The sequence below is a fragment of the Peromyscus eremicus genome, chromosome 13 (genome assembly GCF_949786415.1).
Source record: "Peromyscus eremicus chromosome 13, PerEre_H2_v1, whole genome shotgun sequence".
Classification (NCBI taxonomy): domain Eukaryota; kingdom Metazoa; phylum Chordata; class Mammalia; order Rodentia; family Cricetidae; genus Peromyscus; species Peromyscus eremicus.
The window spans coordinates 60,256,983-60,283,116 of NC_081429.1; the positions used below are offsets into that span (position 1 = coordinate 60,256,983).

The following is a 26,134-nucleotide window of genomic DNA, read 5'->3' on the forward strand; positions in this document are numbered from 1 at the left end:
TCCTCAGCCAAGACATTTTCTAAGTTTTCACATCGGTATTTCTGCTCACAGACAGTGAACACAGAACACGCGCATTCATTTATACGCATCTCATGGCAAGCTGGACTTGTTTCCAACAAAGCATTTGTTTTTGATGAGGCTAGGCTGCTGCTAAAAGCTAACAGTAATGGTGGCTGTAATCACAGCACAACCTTGCCGGGCCCTGGACACTTCTCCAGGCACCTTTGCATATATCGGTCCCAGCGCGGCCTCTAGCAACAGTCCCCAGATGTCTTAAATCTACATGCAACGGTTTATCACATAAAAGCATCTAACAACACCCCTTTGCAAGTCACCATGAGTTATTTTACTGCAGCTGAAAACAGTAAGAATTCTGGTAAAGCACTCACATACCCACGACCAGGGGCACGAAATGCTTCTGCTCAGGCAAACACTAGAGAAGCCTGAGGCTCTCAGCTCAGGGCACAGCTTGGCCCAAACAGGATCTCTCTCTCTGTCTCTCTGTCTCTCTGTCTCTCTCTCTCTCTCAACTCAACAGTGGACGCGAGAATGTAAAAGGTTGAACAGATTCCTTTTAGGTATAAGTGAGTAGAACATAACTAAAGAAATAAAAAGGTTTTAGTGTTGCTTAAGAATTAGCTGAATTCGCCTTATTATTCATTCATTTATTACTTATCTATTTTTGCTTTTTCAGACATTTTTATGTGAGCAATTAAAAATCTAGTGATCCAAGTCTGTCGTCGATCCATCGAACCTAGGAAAACCTTCGTGGGGTTACTTCAGGCATTCAGACTAGCAAACAAAATTCTAGTGGTATAAGTTAGCAAAGCCTCTCCAGTATCTCTTTGCATGTCACACTGAGACTTTGGGAAGGATTGTGGCCATTACTGTTAGCATCAGGCATTTATGTTAGCCTGCCCTTAGGGTCCTGGCAGGATGGGTCATCAGCTACAGCCACCCCTGTGCACATGAGCTACATCCCCTTAGAAAGGCAAGCCGCTCCACCTCCCGATGTCTCTCTCCCGCAGCTCTCTGCTCCTCCTCCCCTCCCCCCAATATTTCCCACATGAGTTCTGTTGTAGGATGTGACTTCCCTTCCACAGCCTTTAAACTACAATTATCAACCACCTTCTTCAGAAAAACCAACAGGTAACAAAAGTCAGGAAAATAAGTCAGCCTGTCCCACACATCTGGTGAGCAATGCCCTGGGAAGCTGGACAGTGATGGCGCTGTCGGCCCTTCCACCCAAACACGCGATGAAAATGTTAGCTGGACCTTTTTTTCCCCTGGTTTTCAAGACAGGGTTTCTCTGTGTAACAGCCCTGGCTGTCCTAGAACTCGCTCTGTAGACCAGGCTGGGCTCAGAACTTGCAGAGATCCACCTGCCTCTGCCTCCGAGTGCTGGCATGAAAAGCGTGTGACACTGCCGGACTGCTGGACTCTTGCCAAAAATGTACACTACTGTTTTCTGTGCAAAACTAACCAGCAGCTGCTGCTTACAGACTCTGCAGCAGAAATATTTTACACATAAGTAAAATTTTGCCTTATTTTTTAAGGCATTAACTATTAACTGCTACATTCTTTTCAGTGAGCTAAAAAACTGGAAGAAAAAAAAAACAACACACTTTGCTCTGATTCAAGGAGACAGCTGCACACATCTGTCAATTATGCACTGAAGTAGAGCGGAAGCGTTTTCAAGCCATACTTACATGTGAGGGCTCAGTTCATAAAAGTTCCTATTTCTGTAATCTTCCACTTTCTCAGGCGAATAAATGGGCAAGGACCGGTAGGGGTTCACGGATATAACCACACTTCCAATGTATGTCTGTAAAAAAGAAGAAGAAGGAAGTAATATGCTAACTACATGGGACGCATTTGAACATCTCAAAGTTCAGTGTGATACGGTTTCATCCCTTTGGAACCAACACTTGTCCTCCTGCCTCACCACAATTTTACACACTTCAAGAGCACTGTGTCTCTCTGAAGACAGGTGACCAATAATGCATGTTCATTTTGCTCATAAATGAAAAGCAGGGATTTATAGACTGAAAATACGTTTCAAGATAAATCCTGACATAACTTTACGACTCTGGGCTCGAGCTCTCCAGAGCCCTGTCATACTGGCCAAGTTCACAAAACTGCTCTCAAGAACAGCTTACAGTTAGTGCCTCCACTCACCTTCACCCTTCTGCTCCAGAGAGCAGGAGCATTAGCAGCCCACCTACCCAGCCCACGCCCACGCTTAGGGTAAGGGCTTCACTTCAGCTCTGCCCCTCTACAGCCGACCATCTGATACACAGTACAGACCCCACGCAGTTCAGTATTCGATCCACAGTTAGCTAGACCTTGGAAATACACAAACAACAGAATTTTACACTATGATACACTTTGGTAGTAGAATTTACATGTACTTTCTTATGGAACAGACATTTAATGTTGAATTTACATTTAACGGTAAATTCAAACGTACTTCCTGAGGGATCCGTGCTCTATTGCTCTATTTTGACGGACGCTAACTAACTCCCAGCTGCAAACTAGAACTCTCTTCCTCTACGCTTCAACCCTCCATGGCTGGCAGCTCCAGAGACTGGCTTGGTCCCTATTGTGCAATACCCACACACAATACCACGGGCAACAGCTGATTAGTGGTAAACACCTCTCGGCAGCTCTGGTTTTCCTTAGTTTCAACATCGTAAAGACGGAAGAAAAAAATGCCAACAAACTATGTATGTGATAAAAAGTTTGAAAAGGAACCAGTGAGATGGCCCAGCCAGTGAAGGGGTTTGCCATCAAGACCTGAACTCTATCTTTGGGACCCACATACATCGTGGAAGAAAACTGACTCTTACAGGTTGCCCTCTGTCCTCCACATGTTCCCGCTGCACACATTTGCATAAACAAACACACAAATGAATAAATAAACAAATGTAATTTTGCAAAAAAAAAAAAAGGGGGGGGAGGGAGGGAGGGAGGGAAGGAGGAAGAAAAGGAGGGAAGGAAGAAAGAGGACATTACTAAAGCTGAGCGTGGCCAGTCCAGCCTGCACGCTTTTCCAATGTCATTGTCAACAGGTAACATTTCTAGGACAAGGTTTTCCAGAAGGGCCACCACTGAGACCCATGGAGATGAAAATTAAACAAAATAAAAAACAAAGACACAGGAGAAATGTTCTGCAATATTTTTATATGAGCCACAATGACTTTCATTTAAAAAACAAAAACAAAAAACTTTCCAAACACGGGAAACAAACAAATCCTTTTGTGTATGTTCAGCATATATGAGCATAATCTAATCAAAAGTAGAAAACCTGCCGTGGGGGGCTGGAGAGATGGCTCAGCGGTTAAGAGCACTGGCTGTTCTTCCAGAGGTCATGAGTTCAATTCCCAGCAACCACATGGTGGCTCACAACCATCTGTAATGAGATCTGGCGCCCTCTTCTGGCATGCAGGCAGAACACTGTATACATAATAAATAAATAAATCTTTAAAAAAAAAAAAAGAAAGAAAAAAAAAAAAAAAGAAAACCTGCCGCGGTATGAGAAAGCCGCATCTCCACACAGGGTGTACTCCTAAATTCTGGTGTCAAGACCCACTTAAATTGGCCTGACAAAGAATGACTACAAGTTCCCCAACGTCCCAGTCAGAGGAGGCTTTCCCAAAGCTTTCAACACCCCTCACACTCTGGCTCTCCTGAACAGATGAATGGGAGGTGTCTAAGATGGAAAACTACCTAACACATTACAGTTACGCCACAGGCGTGAAAGCGAGGCCACTTGCCATGGCTTTTATTTACTGAGCAAATGACGAGCCTTCTTTGCAGGGGGAAGTACTTGTAAAATAAAAATAAAATTTGAGCGTACAGACTTTTCTGTCAGCAGAGGAAGCAGCCAGGGCCCTGGCTCTTTACAATGGCTAAGCCGTGATAAACATCTGCCACTGTGGCATTCTTGCATAGAGAACCCATTCTGCTGCCTCAGTTTCAACATCAAAACCCCTGCTCATGACAAGCGAGTTTCTTTTTCTCTGTAACTTTTGTGCACACTGAATTAGCTGTGCCTCTGCCCCCAGCTGTGGCACTACCACACAGAACAGGACCTGCCCACTCAGGCTGCTCAGGAAGTATCTCCAGTTGAATGACTGGCTCACACCAGCTCCAGCGGGCACTAAGAAAGAGGATGACGCAGCCCATTATTATCCTTGGTTGACATGCAATACCAAACTCACTATACATCATGGCCGTTATCTTATGAACCCTGTAGGCCATGTGTTGCCAGTGAACAAAGCCTTAAATATCCTTTCTCTCCAGCTTCCAGCCCTACTGTGGGGGCTGCTTGCAAACAGGGGCAGAAAAACTTCCACCTGTATACATACCTGCTGTGAAACAAAGAGAGTGTTTCAAAGGGTAGTGTTTATTTTCCAAGTCTCCGAATCTGGACTTTGTTTGATCAAAAGAGACATTAGCAAACGTGACCCAGGCAGAGATCTGAAAACCATGTGTGGACTGGGACATGCCCACGTCTTTACAACTCTCCTGTGCTCCTGGTGGAAACGAGCTTGAGCTATTGTCAACGGAGACGTTGGGAGGGGGAGGGGCAAAGTGTTCTGCTGTACAGCCTGTACTACAGGCTATGAATGAACCACCCCAAACCATTAACCCCACTGAAGCCACCGGATACTTGAAGTCACAGGAGTAATCCCAGGTGAGGCCAGCGGAAGACAGGCAAAGCTTAAGTCAGACTAAGTTTCTGTTCCAGAGAGCTGTGAGCCAAGAAGACTGTCGCTTTAGCCGTTAATTTCTGAAAATGGTTTGCCACGATGCGCCAGTAACCGACACACCAACATCTCCGAACAAACCAGAAAGGGAGCCACGCGGGACAAGACACAGATCTAAGCAAAGCATTAAAGCTGCCATGCTCCCCTTGTTACCAGACTTGTAGGATCCGAGCCTGTGACCCAAGAAGCCAATTAAACAAGCAAGCAGCAGTGAAAAGCAGGAAAAGGAGACTAATGGGAAGTGCAGTGACCATTGCACACCCATGCACGCGCGCGCGCACACACACACACACACACACACACCATGCACACAACACCCAGTGTCCCTCGGTGGGGTCCTAATACGTGGGTAATTATTTAAATGGAAGACAGCCCAGCCCACACCGTGGTTTGGGCTGTGATCTCCAGCAGAGCTGTCTGACACATTCTTAAGCAGTGTGAAATCTCTTTCCAGGAGACAAGTTCTTCCTTCTGAAATCAAGTTTCAGCCTTCTCCTCCCAGCATGAGATTCCTGGAGACAATTGTTTTAATAGTCAAAGGGAAGCTCACATGTGTCTCTTCCCTACCAGGCTGGTTACATCCATTCACTTCCTGTCTGAATCCTAAGCAATGGACCCCTACAAACTGCCTTCTACGGGACAGCTGTCCTTGCTGCTGATGGGCTTCTTCCTCGAAGGGTCTATAAGCAGAGACTTAACCCCCAATGGGAGCAGTAGGAATAATTAAATATTCAGTCACAGCCTTCTTTCCTTAGAAACACAGAAAGCAGTCCTGCAAGCAGCTGGGTGGGGCTGACATTCAACTCTGGTTTTAGGCTCCCCACTGCGTCCTCAAGGAAATGCAGAAGACAACTTTCTTCAGGGTCCGGGAGAGTGACAGAGCAGCTCATTTCTACATCAATGAACATCTGAACTTAAATGTTATCGCCGCCATTTTCTTACTGCGTCTAACCCTCAAAAGAAGCTCATTGCCAAGTAGCCACTCCCTCCACGTCCTTGCTCATCGCCCTCATCCTCCCAACCTCAGCACCATCAGCCCTGGGTGTCAACATTCCATCAAGAAGGCAACGCCAAGTTCCTCTCCTGTCTGTCACCGCCCTGTGTGACCAACCTCCAACATCTGGGACAGGTGAAGAAAGAGAGCAAAGAGAAATGAGACTGGAACAGGAAAGAAAAAGGGACAAGGGACAGGGGGCAGCTGGACCCTGTGGAAAAGGCACATTCAATTAACAGATTCCCCTTTCACTTCTCCAGGGCAGACATTAAGTCAAGAATGTGCAGACATTCCTAAGGCAAAACCATCCCCAACTGCATGTTTTAAGGACTTCTGGCACTCCGATCAGATGCCTGGCAAACGGCAAACACAACCCGAGGGCTGCTCTGGTGCCTGCAGCGAAACTGACCTCTTTCCTGGAGGACAGGCCATCTAGCAGCCTTCCCTCTCCAGAGTTCAGAGCCCGGGGGGAAGAGCCCCCACAGCCAGAGCTTAGCAAGGAAAGGCCACGCATGCTATTCCACAAACAGTCCTGGCAAAGCTCACTCCTCAGAGACCATCTCAGTGACCTGGAGAGGCACCAGCCATTCACAGCTTTGGTGAACTCTGGCACTATAGGCATGGATAAACTCAGGTGAGGTCTAGGGGCTGCAGTCCTGACTCCACTATCATACAGTGGTCAGTAGAACCACACAGCATTTACAACACCAAAATACAGACTGCTTACAGAATGCTTATGTGCTTGCTGTGGGCTTGGTGCTTGGGTATGTAATCTCACTTAGCACTCAGATCTTCAAGGGGGAATTAGTAATAGTCCCTCTGTATACACGAGGAAACTGGGGCAGGGAGAAGCTAAAAATGTGCCCAGCTTTACACAAAACTGAAGACTTACCAGAAAACTTGGAGCCACAGTTTATAGAACATTCCAAACAGATCTAAAGCATGACCAGCGGGGTATGATGGAGAGTCTGAGCTGAGGGCTCAGATGCTGCTGGGGTGGGTTCCCCAGGAAGCACTTTCGTCATTGGACCCCTTTGCTGCACAGCGACTTTGATTTCAGAGCTGTTCTTGCACTGCCTGCCTTGAAACTCAGGACTCTACAGTCCCTCCCTCCCCCCTCCCTCCCCCCCCTCCCCTCTCCTCCCTTCCCCATCTCTCCTCCTCCTCCTTCCTCACACATCCTTTCTCCTGCCCTCCTGTGCTAAGGACATGGGTCTTAGTTACTGGCAGGGTAGCTTTGCTGTAGAGAAACCCTTCTGGCTGAAGCCTCTTACCAGCGAAAAAGCAAGAATTCTAACACAATGACCATCCTTGTTGAGAAAGTTGCCAAGATAAAGACTTTTCTTTCTTCTTGCTTTTTTTTTTGTCTATGTTATGTATGCAATGTTATTTATTAAGCGGTGCTGTTTACAATGGGAGAGAAGTCACGAGGCACAGTGAAGCCCACTATAAGAGTTTATTAAGGGAGGGGAACAGAAAAGGTGTGCAGAGGCCTGTGGAGTGACCGTGAAGGAAGAGAGGAGAGGAATAGGTGGAACCTACTTTTATAGGTTCCCCTCCACACACATGCGCATGTGGGCTTACCTAGCTACGCCATGCATGCGCATAGATTACATGATCACACTGCATGCAAATTGCATGATCACTCAGCGCATGGATTACGTAGGACACAAGGCCCTGGGATGACTCAGCATCTTGCCGGGCTACTGGACAGCGCATGTGTGGTCACAGAGCTTGGAAGAGTGGCTAGGAATCCTAACAATTATGTGTGCACACCTCAGTGGGTTTAAATGTAGGTATTGTTGGTGCCCTCGGAGGCCAGAAGACGTTGCTGGGTCCTCTGCAAGGACTCTACCGCTAAGCCCTCTCTCCAGCCCCATATATTTCTTCTTTTATATAGATATTTTATGTCAAAATGGCAATGTCTCAGGCTTTAAGACCTGAATGTATATGGCTTTGGGTAGGTTCTCACTGCTCTCTAGATATCTTCTGGGATCCTCACAAACAAGAATATTTGTCTACAGTGGGATAGCCTAGAGTTCTGCGTCCCCATGATCTAGACTTTCATCCACAACTGGACTCTGGGTGCCTCTCAGGAGCCCTGTGCTCTCCTTATTCAGCTTCCTCAGCACCCTTTTAAAGACAACACCTTCAAAAAAAAAAAAAAAATCCATGGGGAAACATAGATGTTTACATTATGCTTCCTAAAAGTAGCAAAATGACAGTTACAAAAAGTAACAAAATAACTGTATGGCTGGGGGGTCCCCACACCATGAGGAACTGTGTTAAAGGTCACAGAGGGCTGAGAACCTCTGCACCAGATTGTATCTGACTGTTGTAAAACAGTTCGGTTGGAAAACACACGTCCACGTTCTCGGGTGTCTCTTTCTTCTTTTTCGAGACAGTTTCTCTGTGTAGCCTTGGCTTGAACTAGCTCTGTAGACCAGGCTGGCCTTGAACTCACAGAGATCCACCTGCCTGTGCCTCAGTGCTGGGATTAAAGGTGTGCCCACCACCCGGCTTCTTACTCTCTTCTTGAGAACCTTTCTTTCTCTTCAATTTCTTTTTTTTCAATAAATTCCAACTCCGCTGCTTACTAGCTCATCCTGAAATTCTCTTCTGGGGTGAAGCCAAGAATCCTGGGTTTGTGTGAGTGGAGATGTCCGAAATGAATCCCTCAGGCAGCTGCCAGAGACAACACAGAGCTGCACCCCTGTCCCTGACGCCACTGACTTATCACTCCGCCTCTTATCTTCTGAAGAATGAGTTTAATTATTTTTCACATGTCTGTGGAGATCCTTAAAAAGTCAACCCAGGTGCATTAGAGTCTTGGCAAATAATAGACACTAAGTACCTTTCAGTTGAGCTACCAGTGAAGACACATGACATGGTCACAGATTCTTATCTTAGTGGTCACAAGAATGAGGACAGTGACGTGGCCACATTAGTCAGCAGAAATATATTCGGGTGAGGAGCCACGAATCAGCTGTCTCCCTCAGATTACACAGTCCAACAACTCTAACCCCAGGAGCCCTGGAATACATCTTCAACCATTGTACAAGGAAGTACACCTCTCTTGGGCAGAAGCCTCCCAGTGGACCATCCAGATAATGGATGCTGAAGAGCTTTATACTACCAGAAAGGAACAGAAGGAAAAAAGAAAAGAGGCCTTCAAGAAAAACATTTTCATCTCAACAGAAAAAAAAAATTAATTATGATAATCATCTCAGCATCAGAGAAATACATCAGGAAACTGTCAACTAACAGACAAAATTTACTTAAAATCTGGTGTGCTGTGTAATCTAAAGTGGCTTCAAAAGCTGTTAGGGAAGATGGGGGAGCCCTGTGAGTACAAGTCTCCAAGCCACGTTACTTTCACCTCTGAAGCAAGAATGGTTCAAAGCCAGGATGGGCCCGGACTCCGGTAAAAGCAGCCCATCACAGAACTGCATACACAAAATGATGTAACTGACTGTCACATAAACGGGCAACACATTTATTAAGAGCCAGTTTTATTTGAAACACCATGTCAAATATAAAATTCCCCCACAGTCTATACATCCAAGGCTCTGATAATGTAGCTGAGATGAGTCTTCTATACAGGAAAACAAGGTGTCAGAGCTCACTACTCTTGTGACACGAGCCTAAATCCCAGCTTGAAAGTTTAAGGCAAGCCTGGACTATATAAAGAACTGGAGTTCAAGGCTAGCCTGGGATACAAGGCTAAACCCTATCCTAAATGGGGAAAAAGCAAAGCTGACCACTCTGGACACAAAGGACATGACAGGACACTCTGCAACTGTCTAAACAAGCACTCGAGCTCTGGACTGAGGAAGGTCCCTGTGAACTGTGGACGGTCCAGGAAGATCCCTGGAAGGCAGAGATCACAGCAGGGCTTCAAGAGGAAGCTGGCTTTGGAAAAGCAGAGCTAAGGAATGGCATCTGAGATTTCGGTTTCTGGCGGCAGTTACCTCCCCCTCCACCCCGGCCCCGCCCCTCTCATCAGCTAAGTTGGGGTCCCCTAACTTATTTCTAAAGCAGACACTGATAGGGACACCTATGTGTACCTTGTTCACAGCAGCATCAGAAGGAAGTAACCCAAGTGTGCATTGGCAGTGAACAGATAAATGGACGGAGCACACCCATACCCACGCAAGGGAGCACTTCGGATTAGAGCGGAGAGGCACCTTTCAAGGACAGGGAAGAGCACAGCTTCCCTCCAGCCAAGCTACTCACCCAACCAATAATTAAGACTGGGATCACATCCTCAGCAGGGGAGGCAGGGAAAGAGAAGGGAAGAAGGGAGAAGGGCAGGGGGGAAAAGGAGGAGGGAAGGGAGGAGGGAAGGAAGGCAGGATGGGGAAGGAAGGATGGGAAAAGGAGGAGGGATGGGGAAGGGAGGGGGGAGGGGGAAGAGAAGAGGGAAGGGAGGAAGGATAGGAAAAGGAGGAGGGATGGAGAAGGGAGGGGGGAGGGGGAAGGGAAGAGGGAAGGGAGGAAGGATGGGAATAAGAGGAGGGATGGGGAAGGGAGGAGGGAGGGGGAAGGGTGATAAGATTAAAAAGGGAGATTATTGAATCTACTTTTAAAAAGGAACTACTTGTTTTACATAGGATAAGTAATGAAAATTTTTTGTCTGAATCTGTCAAATGTTAATGGACTGGACATGGTTAATGTAATTCTTGACTGTAACCTTTTTTTTAATTTAGACAAAAAAAGGGGAAATGTGGTGATATTGTGTTCCCCCCAAAAATTGTGCATCCTAATAAACTTATCTGGGGTCAGAGAACAGAACAGCCACTAGATACAGAGGCCAGAAAATGGTGGCATACACACCTTTAATCCTAGCATTCAGGAGGCATGGATCTCTGTGAGTTTAAAGCCACAATGGAAACAGCCAGGCATGGTGACTCACACCTTTAATCCCAGGAAGTGATGGCAGGAAGCAGAAAGGTATATAAGGTGTGAGGACCAGGAACTAGAGCTGGTTAAGCTTTTGGCTGGTTAAGCTTTTAGGCCTTTAGCAGCAGTTCAGCTGAGATTCATTTGGATGAGGACTCAGAGGCTTCCAGTCTGAGGAAACAGGATCAGCTGAGAAGTTGTCGAGGTGAGGTTAGCTATGGTCTGTTCTGTCTCTCTGATCTTTCAGCATTCACCCCAATATCTGGCTCCCGAGTTTTATTAATAAGACCGTTTAGAAATTCAGCTACAGAAAGGAGGGAGGGGGAAGGAAGAGGGATAGGAAGGAGGGAAGGGGAAGAGAGGAAGGATGGGGAAGGAGGAGGGAGGGGGAAGGGAGGGAGGGGGGAGGGAGGGACTGTAGAGTCCTGAGTTTCAAGGCAGGCAGTGCAAGAGCCGCTCTGAAATCAAAGTCACTGTGCAGCAAAGGGGTCCGATGACGAAAGTGCTTCCTGGGGAACCCACCCCAGCAGCATCTGAGCCCTCAGCTCAGACTCTCCATCATACCCCGCTGGTCATGCTTTAGATCTGTTTGGAATGTTCTATAAACTGTGGCTCCAAGTTTTCTGGTAAGTCTTCAGTTTTGTGTAAAGCTGGCACATTTTTAGCTTCTCCCTGCCCCAGTTTCCTCGTGTATACAGAGGGACTATTACTAATTCCCCCTTGAAGATCTGAGTGCTGAGAGAGATTACATACCCAAGCACCAAGCCCACAGCAAGCATTCCATAAACAGTACCCATCACGGTGGTATAAATTCCACATGGCTCTACTGGAATCTACTGACCACTGTGAAACAGCCAAGTCAGGACACCAATCCCTAGACCTCAGCTAAATTCACCCAGTCCAATAATGCCAAAGTCATGAAGACTTTTACAAAATCGTCTTTGTATACAGGAAGTAGCTGAGTGACCAGACGCCACGTGAGATGATAGGTCTAATGAAGCTGATACTAAGATGACATCATAAACCAAGCCCTTGAATCCTCAGAACAAGAGTCATTCACTTCACAGGAGGAATCCCCTCTCCTCTTGGGTCTTGGATCCTGGGAATTTGATCACAAGACACAAACTATTATGAATCACACCACTATTAGATGGACATCTGTAAGACTTCCCCAATTCTCTTGAAGAGATCCTTTGTCTTTGGGGTTTTATTAGAAGACACGGTGTGGTCTAGCAAATGCTTTGGTTGTTGTTTACACCATTCAAAAGTGTGCAAAATGGTGTAAGTCAAAATTCTAAACGTGAGGTCAAGAACATGTGATGTGTCAATACCTTTCTGGTACTTGTAAAAATGCAATCCGGTGTATGTATCTGTGATGGTGTGCGTGTTGCTTATATGCATTAGGTATATACACACACACACACACACAACACTAATAATATTCTATTTTCACAAGTGAAGAAACTGGAGGCACAGGCTGAAATAATGCACCCCAAGTCTCTCATCAGTGGCAGACAGACTCACATCAAGGTCACAGATTGGTCTGCACACACCCAGTTTACCCACGGCCCTATAAACGCCTATCGTGATGCTAGAGAAAATTAGGGCACAAGAGGCTGGTTATGCGCCCAGCTCGCTGCCCATTCTTGCTTCTTCTGAGCTGTTTCCTCTACTCACAGCACCCAGTCAGCTTCAAAGACTCCCAGAACGCCTGCTTCCCCGGGGCGCTCAGGATCCCTCGTGACCTCGCCATACCCCATCTTGCTTGTTGTTTTTATTCTTCCAGTATTTCTCAATTTGAAAACAGAACCCATCACTGTTGATTATTTTATCCAGTGCCTTAAATCACTGTCCTCGTCCTCAGACCAGACGTCCACAAATAAGCTAAGAGGCCTGCAAACTGCGGCCGCAGATGCCATCCAGGCCTGCTGGTCTAGCCTACGACACTCCTACCCCGCCATCCTATTATAATCCTTCATTCCTGGGCTGTCAGTCATTGCAGACTATAAATTAAAGAACTATATATGAGTTCCCTGCCACGCTAAATACCAGCTAAAAATATCGCTCCAGGCTGCCTTTAATTTGGAGCAGGACATCGAAACACTGCTATATCATCGCTGAGGCAGATTCTGAAAGGAAGCAGGAATTTTCCAAATATATACATACTGTTCTCCAACCCAGTAAAACTCTTCGCTAGGGTACAGCGTGGCCCTGAGTTGTCAGGTTCCCTACTTGCCACAAGTCCTGAAAATAGGATGATGTGGCTAACTGGAAACAGAGAGACAGCAAAAATGAAATCTGTACAGTGAAGACAGGAGCAAGTTAAGGAAAGGTGTCAGAAAAAGTCCTTTCAAGGCAGTCTTGAAGACATTAAGAAGCGAATGAAAGAGAAAAAGAATAAAAACTTGGCAGAGATTGGCAGACACAAGTCCTTCATTGCTGCACCATGCCAAGTACCCACTAACACTTCTACACTGCTGAGAAATTACCAACAGAACAACAGGTTGTTAGTCTTGGGTTTGGAAAATGAAAAATCCAACGTGAGAGAAGCCCAGGGTATCATTGTACAGCTGAGAAGAGAATGTTGCTACCTTGCATATCAGCTACATACTGTGAAACAGAAGCTAACTTCCCAACGAAGTGGAGAAACTGATCAGAACCAGAAAGGATGTCCCTCAGAAGTGGTCTCCAGTAGTGACAACACCATCGGGGACTTGTCTGTGAAGACCTTAGAGCAAATTGCTCTTGAAGAAAATGACTGGCTATTCCAAACCAAAGAACCAAGTCCTACTGTTCCTCCAGACACACTGGGGAGTGATTTTGATTCAGGTAAAGTCGAGTCTACTGATGCTATCTTACCTAGAACTGTGCCTTTCCATCGCCACTGAAAGAAAGATTTTAGTAATGTAAGTTGCTCCACTGCTTTGGAGGATTGTGAAGCCAGTCACTGGGTGGGACAGTCTTTGGAAGTTAGAAGAAGTGGGTGTAGAGACCCAACTGTAACTCTGTACAAACTTGAAAACGTAGAACAAAATGTTTGTCTGTGGAACATGGACCAAATTAACTTATCCCCTAGACTGACGTGCCCGGAAAAGAATGCTAAAACAAAAGAAGTCATTTTACCATCTAAACCTGAACAAATGAAAAGTATGCATAAACGTGCACGAAAAAGAAGAGCCAACCAGAGATGCAAATCAAAACCCTCGTTGAGGTGTAAGGGCAACAAAAGCAAAGATAAGCAGACTTTACATCCCACAAAACTGAATGGATCTGTTAGTTCCAGTGACGCTTATGATTTTAATCTCGAAGAGTGTGTTCACCTCTCCCCTTCCCGACAAAAAATGAGCAGTGGCTGCAGTGGAGAAATCAACAGCAGGGACTTGGAAGAGAGTGCTTTCGAACTGAGTGCCTCTGAGGATGAGTCTGATGACCTCTACCTGCCTCCATACAAGCACTTGCAAGTCCACACCAGAGAGTCAGAATCACCAGGCCTCGGCCTAAAAGAGGACTCTAGTACACGGATGAAAAAGATAGAGAGAAGGTGCCACCAACCAGAACTACTACCCAAGAATCAAGAGTCACCTGGTCGTAGCCTAAAGGTTGTCACCAATATCCTGCTGCACCCTGTAGTGAAAATCAGGAAGCTTTCTCTGTCTCCAAAAAGGAATGAACACAGCCCAGCAGTGCCTCTGCCTAAGCGCAGGTGCACCACCATCACAAGCTACGAAGAGCCAACCCTCGCTTTGAAGCACAGACTTGCGTTTCTTGAATTCTCCTAATTTCAGGCAGAAAAAGGATATGAGACGTCCTAAAAGAAGTGCGAAGCAAACACAGTAACGCCTTTTGTTGGATGCTGTTGAAGATGATCCTTCTCTTTTACCCAAGAGACCCTGTGAGACAGTGTGCAGTGGGCAGAACCATCCCTTATCAGGATGTCCTGTGGAAAATACTTTGTAATTGTGTGAACTGCTACCAACATCTAAAATTTCCCCAGCACCTTTACTTTTTCCTTAAGCAGGAGGAATTACAGAGTTGAAAAGAAGTAAAGACAGGATCCAAATCTTTCATAAATCCTTGACATCACAGCAAGACATACCATCAGTTGCTGAGAATCCCTTATTCTGCTGTCATGCTGGTTCTTTGGGTAAAATATATATGGAATCATGATTAAGAGAACTGATGGTTTTGGTTCTGGGACAAGATAACTGTTGTGAATTCTCAGAGTGTGTGACGTCATTCTTCAGAATCAACATGTCATGGACCTCAGTGCTGGAGATGTCTTTCTGTATGCTGTGAACTGTTGCTCTGATTGGTTAATAAATAAAATGCTGATTGGCCAGTAGCCAGGCAGGAAGTATAGGCAGGACAAGCAGAGAAGAGAATTCTGGGAAGTGGAGGCTGAGTCAGGAGACACTGCCAGCCACCACCACCATGAGAAGAAAGATGTAAGGTACTGGTAAGCCACAATCCATGTGGCAACTTATAGATTTATAGAAATGGGTTAATTTAAGATATAAAAACAGTTAGCAAGAAGCCTGCAATGGCCATACAGTTTGTAAGTAATATAAGCCTCTGTGTGTTTACTTGGGTCTGAGAGGCAGTGGGCCTGAGCGGGACTGGAGATAATTCCAGCTACACCTCAGGCTAACTCTTCATGTTGTCAGAAGTCCACAATTATAAATATGTGAATAGTAAGGGTTTCTGGTTTTGATCTATGTACAAAATGTAAATAGTCTATGGGTGTGTATATATTTCCTTAAACTTAAATCACTGTAAGTGGTCAATTTTTTAAGAACAATGAAGTCTGGCTATGAAAGAAAAGAAAAAACAAAACCTGAAGACAACAGACCATTCACATCAACGTGGCGGAGATCTTCCAGTTATCAAAGGTTTTATGAAAGTTTGCACAGGTTACAAACTAATACATTATTATCAAAACTGACTGTCTTCATAAAGTGTGCAAGAGACAGACTGTCCTCACAAATCAGACACAACATTCCACTGACAGTCCACAGCGCTATCTAACCTTCTGATGTTGTGTCTCCATTCCAGACTCCCAAATGCACACACAATCTGCTCTCCACCTTTTCTGGGAGCCAGCCCCTCCCACACGCTGTGGTCCAAGCATTTCATGAGACCAGATCTGGGTTCTCCTCCCACTTCCCACTGGTCCAGGCAGAAGCAGAAGTGGCATTGAAAACTAATCCTGTCCCACTCAAGCCTCGCTGGGTCTGGAATCTCTGAAGAAAGACAACCGCATGGTCCCAACTCTAGAACAAAAACAGCATCCTTCCTTAAAGGAACAGTTTGGAAGACTCTGAACCAGAGCAACCAGTATCACTTCTGGAAACCAGGCACAAAGAAACTACATTTTCAAGTTACATGGCCCTATGCTGCTTGAAATGTTTTTCAAAAGCATATCGCTTTTGTTTAAAAAAAAAAAATTAAAGACTTTAAAAAAGAGATTTTGAAATTATAAAAACCAAGAGAACAGTTAGGTAATAAGAACAACATTAAGCTGGACTTTGGGTGCCAGCTCTGAGCTCTGCTAACAAATGAAAGGTTCAAATTTCAGATTCTCACTCAGCCCAGTCCAGAAATACCCTGAACTAAGTCACTCACAGAAACAGTGAGCACTCCTGATACACACAGTGAGCACTCCTGATACACACACACAGTGAGCACTCCTGATGATGCACACACACAGTGAGCACTCCTGATACACACACACAGTGAGCACTCCTGATACACACACACAGTGAGCACTCCTGACGCACACACACACAGTGAGCACTCCTGATGCACAGTGAGCACTCCTGACGCACACACACACAGTGAGCACTCCTGATGCACAGTGAGCACTCCTGACGCACACACAGTGAGCACTCCTGATGCACAGTGAGCACTGACGCACATACACACAGTGAGCACTCCTGACGCACACACACAGTGAGCACTCCTGATACACACACACAGTGAGAACTCCTGATGCACACACACACAGTGAGCACTCCTGATGCACACACACAGTGAGCACTCCTGATGCACACACACAGTGAGCACTCCTGATACACACACACAGTGAGCACTTTTGATACACACACACGCAGTGAGCACTCCTGATACACACACACAGTGGGCACTCCTGATGCACACACACAGTGGGCACTCCTGATGCACACACACAGTGGGCACTCCTGATACACACACACAGTGAGCACTCCTGATGCACACACACAGTGAGCACTCCTGATGCACAGTGAGCACTCCTGATGCACATGCACAGTGAGCACTCCTGATACACACAGTGAGCACACACACACACACACACACACACACACACACACACACACAGTGAGCACTCCTGATGCACATACAAAGTGAGCACTCCTGATACACACAGTGAGCACTCTTGATGCACACACACAGTGAGAGGGTGAGAAACTCAAGTTGTCTTGTAACAAAAGGAGACAAATCATTTATGGCAAATATAAGTACCCCAGAAACATGTTAGATCCACACAGTGGGAACCATCCTGTGTATGAATGAAAAGTGTAGTGATATTTTGTTTGTGATCTAACAAATAAAGCTTGCCTGAAGATCAGAGTGTGGAACTAAGTCACTAGTTAGCCATAGATGCCAGGCAGTGGTGGCACACACCTTTAATCCCAGCACTCAGGAGGCAGAGGCACATGGATCTCTGTGAGTTCAAGGCCAGCCTGGGCTACACAAGATTGATCCAGTCTAAAGAGAAACAGCCAGGCAGTGGTGGCACACACCTTTGATCCCGGCACTTGGGATCTCATGACTAATCCCAGCACTAGAGAGGTGGAGACAGGAAGCGATATGGCTGGGTGGAGAGAGGAATATTAGATGGGAGGAGACAGGAGCTCAGGTCTCTTTCAGGCTGAGGATTCCTAGAGCTAAGAAGCCTTTCCAGTGGCTGGCTGCTCTGCATCTCTGATCTTTCAGCTTTCACCCTGACATCTGACTCCAGGCTTTTATTAATAAGACCAACTAGGATTTGTGCTACAGAAAAGTGCTTGGGAAATTTTAAGATGTACAAATGTAGACAAGTATAATTTTTGCAATATTTCTGTAAACTAACCAAATATCCAGTACTTGATAGTTGAGTGTTACGAAAGTATGGGATCCTTAGCTCCAGAACTTCTAAAAATTAAGGCAATTTGTACTAGATTTTCGAGGCTGTCACTTTTACAAGTGCAATTAGTTTAACATAAGATCTTGAAACTGGGCTAATTCAGACCTCTACATATAGATGATCCCCCAACCTGACAATTCAGACAGAAAACAAACTAAATTTACTGCTGGACACCAAAAATACTTCCATCAGCAGACAGACACCTTGGTTCTTTACTTTCCAAATCTGCCTTCCTAATTCTTACCTAAATTGCAGTTCTCCTCTTCCTGGACAGAACCACAGCCCTGACCAGTCACCCTAAAAAACAGAACTGTCTGACCTCAGGCCTGCCTCTTCCTCCATCACAGCAAAGCCCACGTGAAACCTGCCCTTCTGCTGCAAGCTTGCCCCAGGGTGGGGGTGGGAGGCCGGAAGGGCTGACAAAGGGCAGAGAGAACACAGAACAGCAGAGCTTGGGAATGTCACACCAAGCATTTCCCAGCCACTGAGCCCACACTGGGAGACGAAAAGGCACGGCCTGCAGCTGGTCCCAGCTTGATCTGAACTCTGCCAAGAGGGCGGAAAAACAGCAAATAGCCTCTGACCCTGCATGCTTCTAACCCGCCCATCCAGTTCTCCCCACAGCCTCCCCTCACCTGATCCTCCACTGTCTCCCACCACACATGCCCAAAGCCCTTGCTGGGAAGGACAGCTGGACCAGTCCCAAACACGGATGCTTACTGGGCCCTTAGACACGAACCAGCATGTTGCTGCTTAAACAAGTGTGTTAACCCTTTCAGAAGATCTTCTTGGAGCATGCATTTCACTCAAAGGGTTGTAAGGAGTGTGCTACACCGAAACAAACCCACGTGTGACACAACAAAACCTTGAGTTACTCTGGAAGCAAGATGCTGGTGAAACTTGGCTGTATGACTAAAGTTAATTCTGTCCTAGATGCTCCAAAACAAAACTATTCACCTGCTGTGGATATCACTCTGTATAAATAAAATGCTGATTGGCCAGTGGCCAGGCAAGAAGTATAGGTGGGACAAACAGAAAAGAGAATTCTGGGAAGTGGAAGGCTGAGGCAGGGAGACACTGCCAGCCACCGCCATGACAAGCAGCATGTGAAGATGCCGGTAAGCCACGAACCACGTGGCAAGGTATAGATTTATAGAAATGGGTTAATTTAAGATATAAGAACAGTTAGCAAGAAGCCTGCCACGGCCATACAGTTTGTAAGCAATATAAGTCTCTGTGTTTACTTGGTTGGATCTGAGCGGCTGTGGGACTGGCAGGGGACAGAGATTTGCCCTGTGGGCCAGGCAAGAAAACTCGAGCTACATTCACCCTTTCTGACATCATAAGTTCACACAGTCTGGGAAGCACACCATCGTGTGCACACGCACCTAACACTCATGGCAAATGCCTCCTGCGGGGCACATCTCTTCACATGGCAGCAACATCACCATGGCCGCTCCGTTACCTTAGGGCTCTCTCAGCACCCATCTCTCTTTGGCTCTTGCTAAGTTGCTGACTCGGATTTGGCTGGGTTTTCATCCCCTCTCTCACCTCAGAGTCAGCTTGCCGAAGACTCAGCATGCTAGAGTTTGTGAGCGCTATGGAGCGACTCACAGGCAGAGCAAAGCCACCTCTCACACAGCCGGGTCGGTCCGAGCAGACTTTCCCTCTTATCTGTTTACATGGGGCTGAGGGGCGGGGGCTGAAAGGGAAATGGACAGGAGGGTGGGAAACAAGAGTCCCCCAGCCTAGGACTAGACCCCACAGGAAACGGTTCACACTATGGACACACCAAGAGTTTACAAGTCTAGGCCAACTTTCTGGTCACTGCCCCCTTGTCCACACAATGTGAGCATGCTTACAGGACGGATCATCCCGATGGCCACCTGAGGGACACAGCTAAGCCAAATGAGCACACAACAGATCTCAACAGCATCTTCTATCCTGAGAAAGGACTGAAAGATCAACGTGATACACAAAACAGTACGACGTTTCGTGCAGGCCAAACAATTTTGTAGTAAAAGCAAGAATATCATCAAAATCAGAGCCAGAAACAGGTCTCCTAGGATTGGGTTCATGGCATCCAAGGCTGGGAATCATGACCACACCTATCATGCAGTTCTTATATCTTTTATTACAAAAGCAATATATGCTTAACTTAAGCACTACAAAACAGAGATCTAACAGCAGCTCTTCCCTGTGTCCACAGTACTCACCATGGCACTCAGCAGGCCTTTCTCTACGTCCATACTAATGCAACATAGACACACTCATAAGTCCACTCCCGTGTCGAACAGCAGGATCATGCTACATGCATTATTCTGGAACCTGCTTTTCTCCCCCACTGAAAATAGAGACTGCTTTGTCATCCCACATGACGTGTGTTTAAAGGCGCAGCAGGAAGGCACACATCTCATGAGAAGAGTGGCCATCGAGCACCATGGAATTGATGTCAATATCCACAAGCTAAAGGCAATTTTCTACTTTCGTCTCACAACCAGAAAGGGCATTCCAGAAATAGTCTAGAAAATAAAATTATGTAGAGATGAAACCCAGACATTTTGTCTGCTAAAGGCCCATGAATGTTAACATTTGGCATCTTGTTAAGAGGGGGACTGTTTTATTTTTAGTGGCCACAACAAATCAGGTATTCAGATGCACATAATGCCCCTCTCTCCTGTTTTCCATTCATCTAAAAGTGAATTGCGTTGCTTAGAGCCAAAAAGAAAAGTGACCAGCCACCTTAGTTAAGATATAATTGATTCCGCCTATCTCCATCTCAGAGACCAATGTTTAAATGCCATCTTTCATTTGCTCTCAGACCTCCTTTCAACTAAAGCTGCAGCACGGCCAAGCTTTCCACCTGAACGCCGTACTGTACACTGGGAGGGGAGGTGACATCTCACCAAACAATGCCACTTCCCTGCCCTCCAGCATCACGCAATTCCCGTCTGGATCACCATTTTAGGTCACCCTGAACTGGAACTACTCCTCAGATTAGCATCCAGTTATCAAAGTGATATCCTAAAAGCAGGACTCAAAAGTCTCCCATGACTATGAAACTTCTCCCAGCTTCCTACAGGACCAATCAAGGAAGGTTAAGTATTCAATTTCTGGATGATGGCTTATTTCATGAAGACATTAATCTGAGGCTCAGCGTTGCCCTTAAGCTACACTGAGTGCTGTGGTCTGAGGGCTTGAGATGGTTTGGAGGTGAAGTCTCTGGGAAGTGAACAAGTCACTGCTGAATCCACAAGAATGTAGTTTATTGGTGGGCCCTATGGAGCTTCCCACCTCCTCCTGGGAGGATGCAGCAGCAGCAGCAGCAGCAGCAGCAGCAATCAACCAGAAAGTAGGTTCTGGACTCTGAATCTGCTGGCCCTTCCCTCCTGGACTTTCTAGAATTACGAGAAATAAATTCGCGTCATCTACAAGATACTACATTACAGAGGCCCAATGGGCCTAAGAGAGTTGGGAAATAGGCATGTGACATACCCATGGGTACATAGATGGGAAAAGCTACCTGACAAAAAAATAATGCAGCTTATGACTCCATATCACTTTTAGTTTGTTCTACGAAAGCCAAAGCTTTTCTAGTTATCACCTTTATGTCTCTCCTCTTATTGATCCCTATTTCCTCCCCACATTGATAAAGAAAATGGTGCACGCTCCAAGACTATGGTTCATTTCAATGCACAGAAGCACATTTTTTTAGAGGAAAGAGCTCAGAAGCAAGGCAAAAAAAAAAAAAAACTGTCAACACTACCTGTGTCCAATCTACAGACCTTGTTATAGAAAATCCGTACCCAATGTCACTGGTTGAACTCACACCACACCTCTCTGTCCACACATGCAAGGGCTGGAGAGACATCTGTTTTGTAACTTGTGTTTCAAATCCATTTGGAGAACTTAACACAGTAACACTGTGAGGTCCCTTCTAAGGAATCTTTAAAACATGTGGCTTGTCTATTAGCGTATGTGTGTACATGGCTACATTTTCGTACACACCATTATACTTAGAGCAATCGTGCTAACTCCAGCCTCCAGGAAACATGTGCTGACCCCGCCGCCCACTGCAGTCTCTCTATGGACAGATCAGGAAGGCCGAGTCTCTCTTGGTAGCTCACTGCCACGTTTTGGTGAACAGCTTCTAAGTGATTGGAGTTTTCTAATCTTCTGAAGGCATTCAAGATGCCAATGGGTCTCAGCACTGTCTGCACCGATGTTCTTGGAGGGAGGGGCTGAAACACCACACTTACGTACAATAACTTGCACACAGTTGATGTTTAAACGCCATTGGGAAATACTTGATTCACCAGTGTGACGCCTACGCCAATCTAGCAAACACTCAAAACTCTCTGAGGGGGCTGGACAGATGGCTCAGGGGTTAAGAGCACTGACTGCTCTTCCAGAGGTCCTGGGTTTAATCCCCAGCGCCTACATGACAGCTCACAACCGTCTGTAATTCCATTTCCAGGGGACCCAACACCTACGATAAAACACCAATCCACATAAAATAAAAATTAATTAATTAAAAAAAAAAACTCTGAGGATGTAAAATAAATGTTTCTGACAGGCTTAGGAACAAAAAGCAAAGTGTGACGTAGAAAATCCAGCTCTGCCACAAAACCCAGAATCTAAAAGCCACAGGGCCTCCACACACTCACATATATCTCATTGTGATCGAAGCGCTTCTTGAGGTTGTCGATGAACGTCTCCTCATTGAGAGGCTCCAAGAGAACCATATCTCCCACGCCAATCATATTGTCCAGAAGCGAGGACTTCACCTCCATTTTGGCCATGGTCTCCGGCTGGAAGAGAGGGGAAGGTGTCAATTCAACGAGCAAAACTCTTTCAGATGGGCTCTCTGTGCGGCTGGAGGAATGGCAACCACCTGCCACAGAAAATGTCACCATCTCCCTCCCCACAATCCACCTTGCTGAAGTTGCCATGATGCCAACCTGCTGCTAAATGAACCTTCTTCCCAGTCCATCCTCCCAGGCAAAGTCCACTGACAGAAAGTGCCGACAGGAAGCCAAAGTCCCCGTTACCTTACGTCATCTCTATCACTGGCCAAAACTGGCACAATCCCAGCAGAATCCCTTTTCCAAACTCCAAGCCACCCGGGCCCCTGCCCTTGCAATGTCAGACTAGGCCGTACGCGAACCTGCTTCCTCCTCTAAGAGGGCAGGCCTCGGCTTTCCAAGATCAATTTACAATGCACTGTCCCAAGGAACTGTGTTTTAAATGGTGCGGGTGACATTTACTGCTCACCATACCAAGAGCTCTACATGCAGTAACGAGCTCGACCCTCCCAATAACTCCACTAGGGGCACTGCGAACTCCACATTCCCTCGAGCGATCTGGGGCTGGTGATGGTTGAGTGGGTGAAGGCCCTTGTCACCCAGCCTGCGAACCCGGGTTCAATCCCCAGAACTCACACGGTGGAAGGAGAGAACCAGCTCCTGTACTGTCTCCTCTGACTTCTGTGCGCACACACCACAACATGTATGTACCCACCCCAAACATATTAACTTTAAAAATTTCTATGAGGAAACTGGGCCAGCAAGACAGCTCAGTGAGTAAAGGAATGTGCCATCATCAGCCTGACGATCTGAGTTCAATTCCCAGGATCTAAGGAGAAAAGGTTGTCATGGGATCTCCTCACCATAGCACATGCTCAACAGGTCACCTACACATACGCAAAAGTAAAAAAATGGTTTGTTTTTTAATGAGAAGAAAAATTGAAGCTCAGCAAGCAAGTGCTTTGTATGTGGTGTTAAAGAACCCCATAGCATGCCCAGCATAGTGGCGGGCGCACGCCTCTGCTCCCAGCACTCGGGAGGCAGAGCCAGGCAGATCTTTGTGAGTTCGAGGCCAGCCTGGTCTACAGAGCGAGCTCCAGGACAGCCAGAGCTACATAGAGAGGCTCTGTCTCAAAAACAAACAGAAAAAAGAATACCATCACTACTTAGACACCATAGCTATGGGAGGTTTCATCCCTGGCATTGGAAGCTTATTTACAGAGAGCATACATAACCTACCAGTAAACGGAGGCTGCCTATCCAAAAGTAAGCAGCCCAGAAGACTCTCCACAGTCTCGATGTTCATCTTGACTAGCCATCCTACAGCCAAACCAATGTAACTCACAATGACTAGACCCAAATACTACTTCTCCTTTGGCTCAGAGGGGAACGCCCCCTTGAGGAAACAGAGGCCCCTGTAACAGCAGCAGCATTCTACACCCTGTATACAGGGTGCCATCAAGTTCCTCCCAACGTCTTAACAAAGGAAGAGCGTGTGGAGTGTCCGTTACATAAGTGCACACGTTTGTCACCTTGCCCTTATCAGATAAACTCACTGTGGCATTCTACTGAGTGTTTCCAGTCCCAAATCAAGTTTAAATGACGTCAGGACACAGAAAATTTGGAAGGAAGGAAGGAAACAAACCCCTGGAAAGCCAAAAACAAGACTTTCTCCAATACATACGAATTGAGTAAGTATTTAAGACTCAAGAGAAAAGAAACTAATTGTTTTACTAATATATGCTTTAGTTTCGTGGCAGCCCGGAATAACTAGTCCCGAGCACCACCTAACCCACCAACCACAGAACAAGGACTGGCTCCAGCACTGAGGTAGGTCAGGCTCCAGTTCAGAAGGGACTGGAGCAGGTGGGAGGTGCCTGCCACTTCTAGGGATTGAGCGGAAGCCAGGAGACAGTCCACGGGAGGACGTGTGCACCCAACTCTGTCAAAATCAATTAACATTTAAATCAAATTGCAAGTTCTCAGACTCCCGCGGTGCCAAAAACACTCTGGGTTTGTAAATGCATTACGTCTAATTTGGCCGATGAGAGAAGAGGGATTAGGGATTAAGGGAGAAGTCGATTTGAGAAGGCTTCAAAAATAACCACCTTAAACCAGCAATTTACACAACTGAAGTGGCTGAACGGGAACTCTGCCCCGGGTGGATTTCTGGATGGAGTCTATTTATAGAAACAGCTGGAAAGACACCACCACCGGCTGCTGGCTGCAGGTAACAGTAATTAGGCGGCCCAACCTGTCGCCGCCGCTGTAACTAAGCCGGCTACACCCTCTCTACAACCACAAGGTTCAAGGAGTTCAGCCATCCAGTTTTGACATTCTAGCCTAACTTCCTAATCTGACGCAGGTACTAATCGATTCAGGAAACTGATAAAAATTGGAAATGCAATTTTTGCAAAAATATAGTATGCCAATAAAGCAATCCAAACTGAAAAGTTAATATAAGATTCATTTAGTTATGAGTATAGTTAGTCACTTTAGCATCTAGGCATTTGAGAACATGACCTCATGACGGCTTCCATCATTAAAGGTAAAAGAATACTCGGGGAATACGGTGGGAGTACTTCCACACCTCCTTACAAATGAACTGCTTCCCTTACTGACTTGAGTGTATTAGAACCATCACCTCTAGCATAGGTTGAGCTTGCTTTGGGATCTTAATAAACACATCTGGTATATTTGCTCCAGCAAGAAAAAAACTTAACTCTTATTTCTTTGACAGAGCTATGACTAACCATGGAAACACATTTCAGAAGCATTTGCTAACTCAATGTTTCCCTAAACCATCAAAAGAATTTCCATGAGTTTATACAGGAAAATGAGAACGTATGTAGGGCACGAGGAATACTTTTTGTGTGATACACAAATATGTGTGAGTGAATCAAACAAAAAGGGGTGTGTGTGTGTGTGTGTGTGTGTGTGTGTGTGTGTGTGTGTGTTGTGTGTGTGTGTGTGTGTGGTGTGTGTGTGTGGTGTGTGTGTGTGTGTGTGTGTGTGTTGTGTGTGTGTGTGTGTGTGTGTGTGTGTGTGTGGTCCCCATTCCCAAAAAGCTCTCACAGGAGTCTACATTGCTCTATCCTACACTCCAGGTATTAGCACGGTATACCATACATACATTAAACCAACCAACACAATACTAGGCCATCACCTCCTACCTGCTGTAACTGATTCAGGGTCAAGTCTAAATCTGACGCTGGCTGGAATGTTAGCACCGCAGTTCTGTCCACCTCGGACGGACTGACTTGCAGATGTGACACTTGGGATGACTCAATGACCCCTTCCCTCACCAAAAAGGCTACCCCAGAATGAAATGGGCATGGAGGAGACAAGGCAGGAAAATTACTGAAAATTAGTAGTGGTGGAATCCTAAGGACATCGCAAACCTCTGGGTCAAACTGCATGTAAGGTCCCCTACACCTCATTTCTCAAGGTTTCTGTGATATGAGCACCTTCGTTCTCTTTATTGTTGAAGTACATGGAG

At 46.1% G+C, this 26,134-nt stretch overlaps 2 protein-coding genes across 3 annotated transcripts in view; one reads left to right on the forward strand and one right to left on the reverse strand.

Annotated features, from left to right (window-relative positions):
• Myo1b (myosin IB) overlaps positions 1-26,134 on the reverse strand; it is a 177,213-nt gene that overhangs the window by 121,454 nt on the left and 29,625 nt on the right. The window contains exons 2-3 of one of the 2 annotated variants that reach the window (XM_059278606.1): positions 22,498-22,641; positions 1,710-1,825 (exon numbers count right to left, since the gene is read on the reverse strand). In XM_059278606.1, the coding sequence (XP_059134589.1) occupies positions 1,710-1,825; positions 22,498-22,632 (251 nt within the window). In that variant the 5' untranslated portion in view covers positions 22,633-22,641. Of the gene's footprint in view, positions 1-1,709; positions 1,826-14,764; positions 14,874-22,497; positions 22,642-26,134 lie in introns of those variants that run through there. The other variant, XM_059278604.1, reaches the window with a different exon arrangement.
• LOC131923513 (shugoshin 1-like) lies at positions 13,034-14,447 on the forward strand. The gene is made up of 2 exons (XM_059278607.1): positions 13,034-13,497; positions 14,224-14,447. The coding sequence occupies exons 1-2, from the start codon at positions 13,050-13,052 to the stop codon at positions 14,445-14,447; spliced, it is 672 nt and encodes a 223-aa protein (XP_059134590.1). The 5' UTR covers positions 13,034-13,049.

What these genes read in the sequence shown, in the direction of transcription:
- LOC131923513 (XM_059278607.1), top strand. Translation starts at nt 13,050, where the DNA reads ATGAAAGAGAAAAAGAATAAAAACTTGGCAGAGATTGGCAGACACAAG. An exon ending in GGGGAGTGATTTTGATTCAG is followed by an intron (nt 13,498 to 14,223) that starts GTAAAGTCGAGT and finishes GCCACCAACCAG; the next exon opens with AACTACTACCCAAGAATCAA.